This window comes from Enoplosus armatus, chromosome 16 (assembly GCF_043641665.1).
Source record: "Enoplosus armatus isolate fEnoArm2 chromosome 16, fEnoArm2.hap1, whole genome shotgun sequence".
Lineage (NCBI taxonomy): Eukaryota > Metazoa > Chordata > Actinopteri > Centrarchiformes > Enoplosidae > Enoplosus > Enoplosus armatus.
In genome coordinates this window covers 6,247,927-6,265,335 of record NC_092195.1, presented here as the reverse complement: position 1 = coordinate 6,265,335, position 17,409 = coordinate 6,247,927, and the positions used below count along the sequence as shown (strand labels likewise).

General features: G+C 42.8%; 3 protein-coding genes across 3 annotated transcripts in view; 2 read left to right on the top strand and 1 right to left on the bottom strand.

The window, feature by feature from the left end:
• The window catches only part of fhod3a (formin homology 2 domain containing 3a), a 51,656-nt gene that overhangs the window by 15,361 nt on the left and 18,886 nt on the right, over nt 1–17,409 (bottom strand). Inside the window, exons 4-13 of the mRNA XM_070921477.1 lie at nt 11,288–11,355; nt 10,250–10,355; nt 4,908–5,002; nt 4,093–4,204; nt 3,863–3,957; nt 3,414–3,557; nt 2,986–3,221; nt 2,757–2,783; nt 1,401–1,535; nt 676–1,095 (exon numbers count right to left, since the gene is read on the bottom strand). Coding sequence (XP_070777578.1) covers nt 676–1,095; nt 1,401–1,535; nt 2,757–2,783; nt 2,986–3,221; nt 3,414–3,557; nt 3,863–3,957; nt 4,093–4,204; nt 4,908–5,002; nt 10,250–10,355; nt 11,288–11,355 — 1,438 coding nt within the window. The remainder of the gene's footprint in view (nt 1–675; nt 1,096–1,400; nt 1,536–2,756; nt 2,784–2,985; nt 3,222–3,413; nt 3,558–3,862; nt 3,958–4,092; nt 4,205–4,907; nt 5,003–10,249; nt 10,356–11,287; nt 11,356–17,409) is intronic.
• LOC139299182 (uncharacterized) lies at nt 6,243–7,449 on the top strand. The gene has a single exon (XM_070922094.1). It carries the CDS (start codon nt 6,243–6,245, stop codon nt 7,026–7,028), a length of 786 nt encoding a protein of 261 aa, XP_070778195.1. The 3' UTR covers nt 7,029–7,449.
• On the top strand, nt 8,250–8,960 carry LOC139299181 (uncharacterized). Its single transcript, XM_070922093.1, has one exon. It carries the CDS (start codon nt 8,250–8,252, stop codon nt 8,958–8,960), a length of 711 nt encoding a protein of 236 aa, XP_070778194.1.

Here is a 17,409-nt window from a genome sequence, read left to right as displayed (position 1 = left end):
TTATTTAAGGTTCTGGAACTCAATTTCTGCTTGAATATGCAGGGCTGTAAATGGTAGCATCTGAATATAGCATTATCATAACAAGCTATGTATAGGTGAGGTGTAGGTCATATGGAAATACAGTCCTATCCAGCAAGAGAAAAATCAAACACAACAATATTATACACTTAAAATATGGACAGTGAATGGAGAAAGTAAGGATGAGAAAATGCAAAGTTCGATTATGATCAAGCTAAGAAGCAAGAAGTGACTATACAGGTGAGGAGCTGAAAAGTGCATCTGTGAAAACACTACTGTACACTACTGCTGGTCTTGAAAAGAAGGGAAAGGCTGTGACACTCGGAAACAAAGAGGATTGCAAACAAGTGTGGACTATCCACGCACTGACAGAACTAAGAAAAAGAGATGTGAAGGAACAACAGGTGATAATAAGAGTGTTGACAAACTGAAGGTGAGAAGCCGTGCAGTCTAAGAAGTGCAAAGGACTGGTGAAAAGGGGAGGTGATGAATAACAAAAGTGGTGCAAAGAGATCCAAACTGGTGCCAGGATAAAAGCCAGAAACAGAAGTGGAAAGTGAAAAGGGAAAAGTGCGAAAAAAAAGGTCGAAGAGATGCAAGGAAAGCTTTCTGTGCTTCTTGAACTCATGGGAGATTGAGTTCTGCTGTCCATCTGACCTGGGAGGTGTGGTTTTGGGAGACTCTTCGCTGGGTTTGGCCGGAGCCGGGGGCGATGGCTCCTCGTCGAGGTCGTAGGAGAAGAGGTGGAAGGGCGAGTGGGGCAGGTAGGGTAGCCGGTCGGGGGAGGGACGGGAGCTGCAGCGTGACGGCGGGCTGACCTCCTTGGTAGCCGGGACAGTGACGACGGACCTCTTCCTGGCCAGCAGGGAGGCCAGAAGGGAAGTTTGGGCTGGGGGGCTGAGAGGGAAGGAGACGGGAGGAGCGGAGGTGGGGGTAGTGGGGCAGCGAAGGGTCGGCGCTGGAGGTGGTTCAGTCCGATTCCTCTGCTCCTCCTCTTTTATATTCTCCTTTCTAGAAGTGATGGTGATGGACTGGAGGGTAGTTCGGTGAACTACGGATGGAAGATGTCTAGCCGGGCTAGGAACAGAGGAACGGATTGAGAGGAATAAACGCATGAAAACATAACTAAGTAGTAAAGAAGTTGTACCATGCGTACCCCAATGTAGCTTCACTTAATCAGGTTTAAGGGCAACAGGGTATTGCATTGATACTAAAAACTACCACAGGGAGATAAAACCAACCAGATACACAACAGGAAACAGTGACAAAAGAGACTTTTAATAGCTTTGTGGCTTTATGGCTTCATATATAGACCCTCTAGATATATAAGAAGTCCACCAGACATTATTTCATTTTTATTTTACCACCATGTCCTAAAATACCTGGGGGTGGTCTGTTTAGACACTGTATCAGCCCCCTCCTGCTCATCCGAATCAGACTCAGTCACTGGAGTCTCCTCCTCCTCCTCCTCCTCCTCCTCCTCCTCCTCCTCCATCCCATCCTCACATTCCTCCTCTCTGTGGAGGTGGGGGGGAAGGACGAATGGATGGATGGGGGGAAGGGGGGCATTTAAGGGAAGGATTGAGGGAGAGATGATGCGAAACATGAGAAGGGCATGCAAATGGGAATCACCACACTTTTGAAGAGATAAAGAGATGGAAGAGAGGAAGAGGAGAGATGAGGTTGATGTGTGGAAATAATGTTGACGGCTGCGCTAACAAACCACACAAACTCAAAGACAACAAACAAGGACATGACCTTTATCAGACTGAGATAAAGAGACAGAAAAACAAAAGGATTAAGACAAGAGAAAACACCGAAATGTACAGTAGGAGAAGGGGGGGGGGTGAATGTTTCTCATTACACACTCCATGCCTCCAGTTTGTTAGTTTTACATGCACACAAAGATAAAATATGATGACAAGGAAGAGGGGAAGGAACGCTGAGAGGAGAATATGCCGTGGCTGAACAACTGACTTGAGATCAGTGTCACCAAACTGTTTTCTCTAGTGAAACCAGACGAGCCTTGTTGCAGCCAGGTGTTTGTCCCGCAAGACCAGAGCCATGTGTGTGTGACGAATGGGACGGCCAATAAAAGTGGAGTTTCTTTTTCTGTGTGTGCACGCATAACGTCGAGCAGGATGCAGTCCCTGACATCAACAACTTTCACCCACCACCTCATTCAACAAAACGCATGCAAATGGGTTCTCACACACATTGGGCACATTTTCACTTCTGTTTCACGATACGAACGTGTGCTGGTATTCGTACACACAACCACCATTCTAACACTAGCTGAAGCATGGGACACGTTACACACCGACAGGCTGAAGAGAGGAAGGGAGGAGACACACAAAGGGAGTGAAAGAGCTACAGTGGATGGGGGGACATAGAGGGGAAAGCTTTACCTGAAGTAAACGGCTACAGCCGGCTCCAAACTCCCCTTTTGTGCATACACACACAGCACTGAAATAAGCCTGTGATGGTTTAATAACGTTCACGCTTGTATTAGAATTACAAGCAAACCCTGAAGGCTGCTGAGAACTTTTTTATTTCTTTTAGTGGAGTCTGCACCAGTGTTTCACGGCAGAGTAAAAAACCCACTCAAAGTGCTTTATGTGATACCAGATACACTAGAAGCTGTTGCAGCATGTAGGTGAGGAGCAGCAGTAGGAAAACGTAGCAGAGGGCCACAGAGGTCAGCAGTTGACCTTTATTTAAAAGACCTTTGAACTTACATGGATGGAAGGAAACCTGACAGTGCTCTGGAGCAGAAAGTGTTGGTACAAGACAGTCAGAACTTCTCTCTTGAGCTCAGATAACACACGTGTGGCTCAAAAGTGAAGACTAAATATTTGGCACAATCATTCTTTATACCTGCTGCAAACCAACCCCTTTTCCCCTCTGCTCTGTTGGGACCCTTTTTCAATCACCCTACAACTTGCTGAGTATGACATCTCCTCTCACCTCTCGCTCATGTCCTCAGCTCTCTGCCCACTGAAAGGCTGGAAGCCGGCTCTCTGTGGGGACGCGGGGCTGCAGGGGGAGGCGTGGCCAGATCGTCCAAGAGAGGCCCGACGGCTCCGCCTCCTCTCCAGGCCGCGCTTTTTGTCCCCGCCCCCGAGGCTGACACGCCGGCGGTCCCGGCGTCCTGTTGGTGGAGGCTGGCTGTCATCGTCGCCGTCTTCATGCCGTAGGGTCATCTGGGGGAAAAGTTGTTTGGGTGTCAAGTGGGAGTGGCAACAGGTGCTTCATAGTATTAAGCAAATGTACTATAAATACTGTAGGGCGTCATATTCATTGGCCGTGAGCAGTACTTACTAACTGAAATCTGACCTCCAACAAAAGGCTTGCAATATTTTCCTTGTGACCTTATGACTTTGTGTGTCTCAAACCTCATAGATGTTGAGCTGCTCAACCAAGTCCAGATCAGTGCCTTTCCGCCCCAGGTGTCTCTGGGACACTGTCTCCATGCCCTGCTCCTCCAGACCGTCCACCATATCGTAGAATGAATCCTGGTCCGGCAGCGCCGCAAGCGTCTGAAAAAAGAAAAAGAGACAGATAATTCTTAAAGGTTTACAGAGATTTAAAATCCTTTGATTTTAAAATATTGCAATATTGCATATTCAGTCATTTCATTTTTGATCCCTGTGACAGTGTGTCCCAACACATCTGCTCAGAAATGTTAGTTAAATAACAAAACACTTAATGAAAAAGTGAAATGAACAAAGAATGAGGAAAAGAAAAGAATGCTCTAAAATAGCAGTGATACTTAATACTTAATGATAAAGAATAATAAAAAGTATAGAAACATTCAGTATATAGACACTACAGACATGGACACCTTATTGATGAGGGTCATGGCGTAAACCAGCAGCTCTGTATCCACTCCATCCTTCTCATGCAAGATCTCCATAGTATTGGACCACGCCTTGCAGCCTGGAAATCAGTCCATGGCAAATAAAAACATGAATTACATGAAACCAAACAACTACAGTAAACAGCACAGGCTGACACAATAATGAATGAGAACACATTCTTCAGCAGCTGGTTGGCGTGCTGAGTTATGTATACCTCTCTTGGTGTCCACAGAGGTGATGGCTTCTATCAGCAGCGGGGTGTTGGACTCGGAGTACTCCACAAACACCAGCAACAGCTTCAGAGCTGTCTTCACCACCAGGCGGAACTAGAGTTGGGGGGTACGAGGTTACAAACTCACACAGAGACAAGAAACAATACAAACAATGGATATATTATGGTCCTGTGACCATTATTTTGGAAATCTACAATGACAATTTTTTCCCCCTGTGCTTGCATCATGAGACATCTTTAAATCCTCAACTTTCTAGACCAGATGGTCAGGCAACCAGGAAATTCATACAGACCTTAATTATTAATTTAATTGTGTGTATTTGTACATCTGTGAATGCTGTCTTTGTTTCCTAACTACAGGTCCCCCGCTGTCAGACCCTGTACATTGCACACATGTTATGTGTGCTTTTGTTTAGATGGCTCAGTGTCATTCCCTGACAAGGTTAATGACACGTAGATATCGGGAGTGTATTTGTTGTATAAATGCAATGACACGTCCATGTTGAAAATAAATAAGAAAGACATTTTAAAAATCAAACAAAAAAATAGAGGCAATGCAATGTTGGACTTTAGGCACTGGAATAAGGACTGATACTTTCAGTGCAAAGTAGAGGTGCAGCTTTAAAGACACCACCCTCAGGCCAGGACACAGAATACAGTCAGTAGCAGACATGTTGGTGTTTCTGGGTATAAAAGCTAAAAATAACAATGAATGGCGAGTTCAGCTAGCTCAGAGCTGCTTGCTGTTTGTGTGTGTGTGTGTGTGTGTGTTTTTTTATATGTATGCTCAGCTATACCTTTGAGCCAACGAGAGTGTACAGCCACTGGATTGTCTCAGCGTGCCCAATGACACCGTTCATCCCGTCGACATACAGCATGATCTGCCCCAGAGCTGAGAGAGGGGCAGGAGAACAAAACTAAACATTAGAAAGACAGAACAAATATAGAAGGATGATTCAACACTCACTGTAAACAGACCCAGCACACCAAATGGCAGCTGTGTGCAGCACAGGTTTCCTGCCTTGTGCTTTGGGTCTTTCCAAAAATACAAAGGAAGAGCAGAGCAGCAAATGGAAATGATTTGGAAATATTCTTGGGTGATCAGTAATGGAAAGTAACAAAGTATATTTACTCAAGTACCATGTCTAAGTACAACTTTGTAGCACTGGCACTTTATTTGAGTATTGGTATACTTCATAATTCTACTTCACCACATTTCAGTCAAAGATATTGTCATTTTTACTCCATGTATCTGACAGCTGTAGTTACCAGTTACTTTGCAAATAAAAATGTACATACAAAACATACAATCAGCTTAAAATATGTTATAGACTAAACTACCCAACAGTATATAAAGTAGTTCCTGTCAACCTGCTCTGCTCAGCTTTAAATACTTGAGTGCCTTTTTGCTGATAACACACACTAAAAAAAGAAGACCTTTACTTGTAATGGAGTATATTTATATTGTAGTATTGCTACTTTTACTTAACGAAGGGATATGAATATTTCCATCATGAGGTTTTTGACGATAAGTCATTACAGAAGAGTTCATTCACTTTCATTTACATGTTCCCCCTTTGAAGTGACGTAAATTAATAGTCAGTAAAGCAACATAGAAATCCCTGTTGCAGCTGTCAGCTGTTGCTGTACATCAAAGCACAGCGCAGATCGTATTACACCCAAACCATGAGTCAAGGTGAGATCTCACATCTTATTTCAAGTGAACACAACTCACACACAACATGAGCAAGAGAAGCAGAGAGCAACCTGGCTCATATCCTCCTCAATTATTTCAAATTTTGACTCAAATCTGAGAATTGAAGCTGTTATCTTCACTTCGAAGAGAGAAGATGTATGAAAAGAGCAGATCTTCTGTCTGTTGATGAATTTCATCCAAGCACTATCATTGGGAAACAAAACCTATATTTAAATGCATATTCTATTGTAAGAAAAAAAGTCTGTGTGCTGCATGCAGTGGGCAGCGCTGCGTCAAATTCCAGTCCGTCCCAGCTGCTGCTGTATGTCAAAGCAGTTACATCCAAACTTAGAAAGTGAAAGTGAAACACAAATATAAATATACAGTCTTGTAACAAGTGAAGGGCAGAGTAACTCCTATCCTCTCTCTCTCAACCATGGTGATAGACTCAAATTTGAAAATTGAAGCTTTGTCTTCACTTTTTGGACAAAACCTTCAACCCTACGACAAGACAAGATGTGGGGTAACAGCATGTATTTTGTCTGTTCAGCAATTTCATCTCCACAACCTCATCCTGAAGCTAAATGCTTATGTGAAGGAATCTTTCATCGATGAGGAAGAATTTTTTGACCCCAAGTATGACTACGACTTCACTAATGTCTCGGACTCAGCTCAGTGTGTGAGAGGTGAAGAGATTTACGTGCGCCCAAAGGGTTGGTACCGCATCGCCTTAAAGGTCAAAGGTAAATATCCAGATGGAGACACCTGGTTGGGCACAGATGGGTGGAGGAGTCACACTGTACCGGGAGAATGGCCTGTTTCCTACCATGGAACACATGTAGATAGAGCCAAAGGCATCATCAGGAGTCACTACAGGGCAGGAAACGGAGCTGAACATGGAAGAGGAATCTACTCAACGCCAGACATCCACGTCGCTGAGGCAGAGAGGTACGCCAAGACCTTCACATCGCAGACGACGGGGAAAATGTACAAAGTGATCCTGCAAAATCGAATCAACCCTGAAAAGAGACAGATTTGCAAACGATCTGACTACTGGCTCATTCCTGTTCGTGAAGGAACATCTGCCGAGGAGGAGAAACAGATAGTGGAGGCCTCTATTCGCCCTTACGGCATCCTGATTAAGGAAGTAAATGATGACGCTGCTCATTTAGCTGGTGGTGTTTCTGATTTATTGATTTCTGCATTTAAAAAAATGTTTTAATAGAGCCAGAGTCTGATTAACATTACAACAATTTTGTTATTTTACACAAGGGAGTTCTGTGTTTGTGTTTCATCTGTGCTCCTCTCTGAACAGAAGAGAGCAGAGCTTAGAAAAAGAAAGAAAAGAAACTGTCAATAAGCCGCACCCACACAGTTCTGACGAGGAAGATGGACGGAGTTCTTGAATGTTAATCTCTCCCTAAATAATAACTACGGATGATTTGCTTCCTAACTTTTACTTACATGTTTTCCTTATGCTTACTGCGACAGAGACTAACAGTGATTTGAAACCAAGTTTCTGGGTGCTTTAAGAATTACTATAGCTATGATTAGAACATATTTATAGAATCTTGTGGTTTAGAAACTAAATAACTGATGATTTATTGTATCAAAGCGTCAGCGCTCTGATGCTTTTAACTCTATAGTAACTTCTTTTTCACTGGACTTTACTCCATCCAGTTTCCTTGTTACACCCAAAAAACATGTTTGTTAAGTATTCATTTGTTACTGTATAAAATAAAGAGCTGTAAGTTCTCTTCATGTCAGTGTTTTACTGGTGCTGGGGTGTTAGGGGATTTCCTACAGACACTCTGGGAGGTTTCGAAACTGACTGCTTATCTGTCGGCTGACGCAGACCACATGTGTCTTATGCAACTGTGCTAACTGCACAGAGCAAACTTTTCCTTTGCCCTTAATACAATTGCTTTCACGAGTTGTGAAGTGAAGAAAATGGAGACCTCTCTGTACAAAGACTTAGGATTCAAAACAGCAACTGAGAAGTCCTTCTGACAGACGAAAGGTCAAAATCGAGTTTTCTTTTCCAGCCTCAGTGGCATCGTTTTCCACTGTGTTTTCTATCACAGAAAGAGGCATGTTGTTAGTTATATATGTACACTAGTTGAGATGTGGTGTCCCTCTCACTGAACAAACTTGGAACTCTTTAAGAAACTTTATAAAAGCAGCAGTTCCCCTCCCTCCTTGATTTACAGCCAAGTTTCCTGTTGTTGAAGCAGCACTCGTGTAATACTAAGAAACGCTCTTACGTGCACTTTCGTTGACCTTTTTCCACTTTAAAGTCAGTAAAGCGACATTTGTGAAAGTCACACAAACAGGGAAAACAATAAAGAAAGCTTCTGTCATAAATTGAAAGTGAAACAAAGCGCAGCTCGCACATCGCGAGCGCGAGACAGGAACCACAGCGCTGCACGTGTGCTCCTCAAACATGCTGTTGGACTCAAATTTGAAACTTGAAGTTATATCTTCACTTCTTGGACAAACCCTTCAACCCTACGACAAGACAAGGTGTGGGGTGACAGCGCCCGTTCTGTCTGTTCAGCAATTCCATCTCCACAACCTCGTCGGGAAGCAAAATGCTCACGTGAAGGAGTTTTTCGTCGACGTGGAGAGGTTTTTTGATCCACGGTATGACTGCGACTTCACTAATGTCTCGGACTCAGCTCAGTGTGTGAGAGGTGGTGAGATTTACGTGCGCCCAAAGGGTTGGTACCGCATCGCCTTAAAGGTCAAAGGTAAATATCCAGATGGAGACACCTGGTTGGGCACAGACGGGTGGAGGAGTCACACTGTACCGGGAGAATGGCCTGTTTCCTACCATGGAACACATGTAGATAGAGCCAAAGGCATCATCAGGAGTCACTACAGGGCAGGACACGGAGCTCAACATGGAAGAGGAATCTACTCAACGCCAGACATCCTCGTCGCTGAGTACTTCGCCAACACCTTCACATCGCAGACGACGGGGAAAACGTACAAAGTGATCCTGCAAAATCGAATCAACCCCGCAAAGAGACGGATTTGCGCAGAACCCCGATACTGGCTCATTCCTGTTCATGAAGGAACACCTGCCGAGGAGGAGAAACAGATAGTGGAGGGCTCTATTCGCCCTTACGGCATCCTGATTAAGGAACTATAAAACAAGTATTAAAGCAGTGACTGATGTAATTAGTCAGTTGTTTTTGCCAAGGCCTGTTGTTCAAGAAAGTGTCCCATTCTCTGTCGCTCCAGGGGCTTTTAGAAAACGTTGTCCACAACCACCATCTTATCACTTAGTGTAGTTTTTCTTTCAGTAACGTCTGCTTGTGCACACACACACACACACGCACACACACACACGTTGCACATTGTATCATGTCCACATAGAGTCACTCATTATTATATGTGTGTTTTCACAGGTTGGGGGGTTGCTGGGGGGTTTAGCAAGAGACGCTGCAAATAGTGAGTCATTAGACATGTTATGTTATTATGTTATGTTGCAATGATTGTCCGTGACACACGTTTGCTGTGGAAATGAAGGGGAAAAAACTGGGTAGGAATGTCCCAGTGTGTATTTTTAAATGTGAAAGAGAGAGAGAGAGAGCAAGGACCTCTCTGGGGAACCCAGTGTATTTACTGCTTTTGGAAATGATATTAGCACGTGTGTGTGTGTGTGTGTGTGTGTGTGTGTGTGTGTGTGCATGTTTGTGTGTACAATCATTTGTTTACATGTTCCTAAATGTTTACCCACATCAGATTGTTTTCAAAATCATAGGATATACACAATAGTTTGCCAAACCGAGACAATGTCAGCGCTACTCAATGTAGTGAGTGAGCTGCTGAAGCTAATGGCTAAAGCTAACATCACCTCAAAAATGCCTACATGACCTAGAATGCCCCCCCCCCCCCCCCCCCCCCCCCCCATTGCTATACTGTATCTCATATGGGTATCTCATTCATTCACAAATAAACAGTTTAATAACTGCTCAGGTAACAAAAGACTAAAAACTGTACTGTAGTGTCACAGCCATCTCTGCTGTTTTGAACCTCAGATTTCATTTTTCTTTTTTCCACTTTCTGTTTTTTCTTTTTCAATGTATTCATATGTATAGATAGTTTTTGTATTTCTATCACAATTTGTATTACTATCAAAAAATGTTTATTTACTGGCTCTATTATTATTTGTATCATTAATAGTATGTTTGTGTAAGTCACACACACAAAACTAAATTCTGTTACATGTTAAATCTGCTTCTGCAGTCAGGTTTTAAAAGCATTTCATTCTGAATTGTTGATTATTAGATACATGTATTATTGCTTTTTTGTTTGTTTTTTTTCCCCTTAACAATTTTCTAAATATATTAATATAAATACTGTTTATCTGTGTCAGTACTCATACTTGCAACACTGCATGTGACTACGGTCACCAGAGAGTGAGAGAGACTATACCTCTTAATATGTAGTTCTGGTAGTTCTGGTCAGCTTCTGCTCCCACCTTGATGAGACATGTTAGGCCTTCAGCCATCACAAACTCATGGACCAGATCTTTGTCATCCTGAAGTAAAACACACAGAGTTAATATACACTGGCTGCATACGCACAAAACTCCCCATCATTTTACCACATGGTGTCAGTAATGTGCAGGATTAGGATTAAAGTTGACAGTACATAAACTTTCAGCTCCCCCCATTGGTTGAGGCCAGCTGATACACACACTCCACATGTCAACAACCACGGGTTTTTGCCGTGTGTTGCTTTTGACACATCATCTCTTATATCAAAAACTAAACTAAAAGGATGATGAAAGCACTTTAAGGTAATTGTCTGACCAAATGCTAAACTAGTGCTGCCTTTAGGTGCACTCTCTAAGTTCGGACATCTTACTTGTTCTCATTCATGGGCTTTTGGTGAAAAATAAGCATGAAACCAGAGAGAAAGTCATGTCATTGCACAAAGCTTCATGACGAGGAGATGTATTGGATGTTTTCATTCAACTGTTGCTCCAACGCCATCAGGTACAGACATGACTTCTATGCTCTGGTCAAGTTATTTTGTGCCATTAAAAAGTGTACAAATTGTAATCACAATACTTACAGCACTTTCTGCAGTAATTTAAAGTTCTCACATGGCTGTTTTGTTTGCTGAACGTTGTGTTGCTATATTTGAGTATTCTTGTGTGTGTGCTCCAGAAAAAGCCCTTGGTATTTTAGGTGGCTGACTCCTCTCAACTTAAAATAAAGATTCACATAAACACAAATGCAAACACCCCCCCACACACACACACACCCACACAGATACACACACACACACACACACACACACACACACACACACACACACACACAGGGAGAGAAATGCCACGTTGATGGAGATCCCTGTCATCATGGAAGCGCTCAGTGGCCACAATAACCTGTAAATAAACTGTATTCTGCAACAACAAACTGACAGTAATTGCATGTAAAATATGTGTGTGTGTGTGTGTGTTACCTGAAAGATTTGCTTTAGAGAGAACAGTGCCCGTCTCAAGTCACGTCCATTGGAGTTATACAGTCTTTCTGGAGAGAGAGAGAGAGAGACAAAGAAGTGGTTATTTGTCTATGATTCAACAAACAGTAACAAGGCTTATTAGAGTGACCCATTTCAAAGAGGCCACGCAAGATATGACAAATGATGTTTCCACCTGACTCGACACAATCTGCACTGTTTACTCCCCTGTGCACCTTTTATCTCTCTCCAGCCTTCATTTGTTTCACGACTAGATCAATAAAACTTGTGAGTGAAATGAGTCTCAGCTGTGCAAAAAAGTTGCACAATAGTTTTGATATGCGAGGGGAACGCTGGGAGCCGATGGAACCAATCACACCGCTCGGCTGGGATCACCTGCGACAGGCACTTCATCACACACTTTCGCTGCGTCCTCACTCGCAGAGAGCAACACGTGCATGGTCTCTCTCTCAAACACACACACACACAAACGTCCTCACACACACGTTGCAGTGGTGATTAGAGCTGTATTGGAATGTTAATGAGCTGCTGGCCGGGCTTCAACTGTGAGGTATTCAGGTCACGACACGGAAAGCACTCAGAACAAACTGCTATAAGAGCTCTCATACCACCACACTGATATTTAGCCTCATTATTTCTATCCTTGAACACAAAGAGATCATTAATTTATACATCGGTGACGTTACAGGGCCTTACAATGTTTAATGTGGCCCTGTGAACTATACTTGGTATGTCTCATCTCCTATAATAACATTGCAATAATCCTCTTTTAAATGTGGGGTTTGTTATGTTTTTCTATATTCAATGTTGCATCTATGTATCTATGTATTTACATAGGTAGGTTGTATGTAGGTTGACAAAATGCAACGCTTTTTACATTTTTGGTAATAAAGTTGTTGATTCAACTCTAAGGTCACTTTTGAGGCAGTACTTTGTGCTGTTGTTGCACTAAATTGTATTCATTCATTCCTCATTTGTCCACTCCTGTGTATACAAGTATTTGTATTTGCATACTATACAGTACTTGTATTTGCATGTATGTAACATAATGATTAGAAAAGTGCTCTGCGTTAAGCTCAAAGTCGGTTTAGTTAGCTGTCCATTTGTGCGTATGAACAGTTGTGCATTCGACTGTGTGTCAGCGGGGGGTTTGGGAATCTGCATGTGTAAATCCCGAGTTTGTGTGTTGATGACAAATCCTTCAGTCTACCAGGAGGCGGGGGGGGGGGGGGGGTTAAAAGCGCACAGAGGTAAGGACCTGCTGTCTGGAGCTCAGTGGTGACCGTGGCTAAGCTAGACAGGGCTAACCCAAGGCCAGGGTCAAAATCATTATCATTCCGCACACAGACGAAGAATTAAAGGCCTGTCTGTCTCTCCATCTGCAGGACCCTTTCTGTGAGATCAGCGGGGGCATTCGGGAAATGCATCTGCGATAGTCTACAGCAGAGATAATCAAACCATCCAGATCATTAAAGCCAAGAGGCATCAGGCACTAACGTGCCTTAATGTGTGGGAAAAAGTGACTCCAAACTCACCAAAAAAGCAAAGAGTTGGAGGGAAAGAGAGGAAAGAACATTTATAATGGAAGGAAAGGACAGGACAGGAAAGGAACTGAAAGGATGGGACAGGACAGGACAGGACAGGACAGGACAGATAGGAAAGGAAAGGAAAGGACAGGACAGGACAGGACAGGACAGATAGGAAAGGAAAGGAAAGGAAAGGACAGGACAGATAGGAAAGGAAAGAAAAGGAAAGGACAGAAAGGACAGAAAGGAAAGGAAAGGGGTGACCACTGAGTACAGGCCGGTGTCTGATTTGAGGAAAGAAGGCCAATTGCTTCTGGGTAATCAAAGCAGAGGAGACAAATGAGAGAGCCGAAGACGTGGAATTCCCCTTTCAAAAATACACTACATATATGTCTCTACCATGTCATTTGAGCAAAAAGTAGATTTTGAACCTTTTCTCAGCTAGTGCAGCTGATCGAAAAAGATGTTTGGTTTACAGTAAGGGCCTGGCAGTTGACCACAGCGTCAAACCCAGCTGTCTTCACATTTATTCTGTCAGGTCAGCATCATAGGTATTTCTTTTATTCCTCTATTTGACAGAGAGCATTTTGGCACAACCACTACCTGTGGCACTACCTGTTCAATTCACACCCTGCGTCTGAGGTCAACATGGCGCTGAAACAGTCTTCATATGGTTTAATGTTCATTTTCTGAAAGGGAGGAGAACACAGACAGGTGGCAGGTGCAATTTCCCCCTGGGGATCAATAAAGTATTTCTGATTCAATGACCGGCCATCTCGTTCAGCAAATCGTAACAGACTCCAAACTGTGGTTCAGCGATGACTTCTCTTTTCAAATAGCCAGTTTGGTCTGATTTGTTGTTGTTCTCGTTTCTCTAGGTTTACCTGGAAATAAAGTGGCCACTCAATGGTGCAGGGAACACACTCTGTCTGGCCTTTGAGGGTCAATGCTTCATTCGGTCGGTCACATGTAATGTTCAAGTTCTTCATCAGGCCATGAGAGGGGCTGCCAGGGTAACCTTTACCAAAACATCTGCTGTCCATCAGGAGCATGTCAGCAGCAGTGATAAGCCTTAAACTTGGCTTGATTTGTTCTGGTGTAACACTAGTGATGCAGTAAGGTGTGAAAAGGTGTGCATACTGCGTTATAATTAGCTAGAGTTCGCAAGGAGAACAACCAGCAATGTACATAAACACATACTGAATAAAAGCTCTATAATTCCTTGATGTTATTCAACAGTCTGATTCCTATACTTCTCTTCCTCGTCTCATACTCTTCATATCATGACAATGCTAACCTCCAAGCCATTTGTTGTGCTACAGTTTTTAAATGAAATGGACTTAGGGAAGGGACTGGTTTAGAAGAAGATCCTTATCCTTGCAGTTACTGTCCTTGTTTAACAAATAATATAGTTAGAAACTGAATTTAGGTGTGGTTCAAACACATACAAGCCAATCACAAAATATGGGCCAGATATATGAATGCAATAGTTACATAGCTTTATTTCTTTTTACTGAGATATGGACTCCAAATGAAAGTGTCGCGGTTGCATAGGACACATTTAAGGACCCATTATGTGCAGGCTAATGTTGGAGTGAATACATGACGGATTCATTATCCTAGCTGCATGCAGATGAAGTACAGCATGCCATAAGCTGTGAGTTGAGTGAGATAACTGTATTTGTTTCCAGAGAAAATCCCCTTCTTTCACAGATTTTCTTGAATCAAAAGTCTTCATTTTCTTGATATAAAAACACTGAGAGAATTCTTCACTTGTTTATCTTTTCAGACCTAAACAATCAGTAGTACATTTGTTAAACTTATTACAATCTCACAGTCATGCCAACATTAATGTCGTCATGGCAATGCCCTGTAATCACCTGATAGTTGCTAACAACGTCTTGTCAACGTAATTACCCTTCTGCTCCAGGGTAAACAGAGTTTGACATGCTAAATAATCAATGGGCCATTTTCCCATTGGCACAAAGGGCTCCAGCTGTCTTAACACTGAGTGTCTAGAGTGGCGGCGCATTCAAGCTGGAAATAATTCAAACAAGTCACTCTCACCTTCAACCTCTGGGCCAAACAGTTTGGCCTAACAACACTGCTTCAGAGCCTGCATCTCTCTCAAGGGAGACTGAAATAACAGCAAAACACACACTAAGACGATAACACATCTTAATTAGATGCCCACCACTAGTCTGAGAGATGGAGCAGTAGCAACAAGTGAAGAGGAAGGAGAGTAAAAATAGCAAAAGGATGGTTTGTGAAGGGAGGATTTGCCAGTCCACGTGTCTTTTGCTGGTCATTCTCCTTTTTTTCCTGGCCCTGGGTTTTATTATTGTCACAAGAAAAGCTGAAACACTCACTGGGATGTGTCATTGTGGCTGGTGCGCATGCTCGTGCAGAGTGTGTGTGTGTGTGTGTGTGTGTGTGTGTGTGTGTGATTGTGTGCACGCGCCCATGTGTAAGCCAGTGCCTGTGTTCGTTGAGTGCAGACAGACATATGAAGGAAAGACAGAAAGGCACATTTCATTTATAGGTTTGCTTGGAGTTTTACTGTTTTGTTTTGGAGGACTCACAGTTCTTGTCCACACCGTTTCACCATGACCTCACATGCACTGCAATATGTCGGCCTTTACGAGTCATTTAGCCCCATATTCCGTCTTAAAGTTTACATTTTCTTAAAGCAGGGGGGAAAACACGCCTAAGCTATTTTTGTTTTAATCTAATATAATTAAAAGTAAACTCTTGGTTCCATAAGCCTATAATGATGTTAAACAACACACAAAACCTATAACTGCATCAAGTTCCTACACTATCCCAGTACGTCGGGCTAGCTCTATAATTAGAGCTGACATGGACACTGGAGTCCAGTTACTGACGGGGCTTGGTTTACACTCTTATAGGATTTATCACATCCTAAACACAATAAGTGAGGACACAACAGATATGAAAAGATATCATCATGTCTACTGTGCATCATCCAGCTCTTCTGTTTGTTTATCATTCTTTTAATGTTTAAAATCCAGAAAAATATCAATAATGGGTTAAAATACCTTTGTAAACAACAGTGTAAGGAATAAATGAACTACCACTTGTTTCAGAGTATAGTGGAAGATTACAATGGAAGAACCTGTAGGTGCGTTAGCACGCGTGTGCATGTGTGCGTGGGAGTGGCCTCTGCGGTGAAACAGGGATTTCCCCCAGTGCTGAGGCTGTCTGCGAAGTCGTCCAGGAGTAGTCAGATCCCTCCTTCCCCTCCTAATAAGATTAGTGCTGTGACCCTTCAGCTTTGACTAATCCCTCAACATTTACTGCACCATCTACACATCTCCAAACAGATAAACACACAGGCCAGCTCAGGCTACATCAGACCTAATCCACAGCAATTACACTCAAAACTGCGCTGTATTTTGTTGTACTGAAGTCTAATTCTGCTTTGTTGGCCTTAGCAAAGGGCAGCAACAACCTACTACTACTATGCTTAATCCTCTGATTTAACAATAGGCAGCCAGCTCAGCAGATGTTTCCCAAAGGCTACCTGCTTAAAGAGACAGTGGTCTGAAGGTGAGATTGGCATATCAGCATATGAGCATTTCAAAGGGGCATTGAGTCATTTATTAAACATTATCGAGCTCTATTGGTGATTGGTGTCTCCCTCCTTCACCCTCACCACTCTCATAGCGTTGTTTTCGGCCACAGAAGCAGCTTCCTGCCCAGGCAGCACCAAACAGGAAACAGACAAAGTTAGCAACTAGCTAGTAGACAGTGGAGCACTTAGCAGCTAAACAGCCGAATACTGGATTTCCCCCAGGAGTTCGAGAAGACTAAAAGCAACAGAATATTGGACTTTATTCACCAGGGGGTTCTCCATATCATCTTGAAAGGTGATGATGAAGTCAATTTTATTCACACAGCCCGATATCACAAATCACAAATTTGCCTCACTGGGCTTTAAAAATAGATTGTTTCCACTGCCCCCAAGTGGTCAAAAAGTACTTATTGCAGGTTTAAATAAACATGCCACACAGAATGAATAACTGAATTCATTATAGAAAGGAATAATAAACTAGATGCCACTAGATGCCACTAGATGCTGGCTCCTAATACCAACTGAAACTTCTCCCAACTTCTCTCCAGAAAAACGAATTCAGTGCATTTTTTTAAGTTGGGGTCTCAGCAGCTAAACTCACTTCTTCTACTGCGAAAATTATTTTCCCCTCAAGAAGATTTACCTGTAATTGCATTGAGTTGCTTCTTGCTTTACCCACCTAGGCTATAGCCTGTTTGTTAAAACAATTTCCAAAACTTGATGTCACAGATGTTACATTCATGTTGTCCTACACTCTTTGGAAGTAAGCGTAAGTGATCCAATAGAACTGCTTTATCGTTTCCCCTCTCTGATCCTTTTCCCAGCCATAGCTTAAACGTTGAACTTAATTAGGACCATTAAGACAAGGAATACAGCCTTTGATATAAAAAAGCTGGAGAGTGACAGTACAAAGAAAATAAATGCAGGCAAAGACGCAATCCCCAACACAATCCCCGACATTTATTGGGTTACAGGATATCTAC

What these genes read in the sequence shown, in the direction of transcription:
- LOC139299182 (XM_070922094.1), top strand. Translation starts at nt 6,243, where the DNA reads ATGGTGATAGACTCAAATTTGAAAATTGAAGCTTTGTCTTCACTTTTT.
- LOC139299181 (XM_070922093.1), top strand. Translation starts at nt 8,250, where the DNA reads ATGCTGTTGGACTCAAATTTGAAACTTGAAGTTATATCTTCACTTCTT.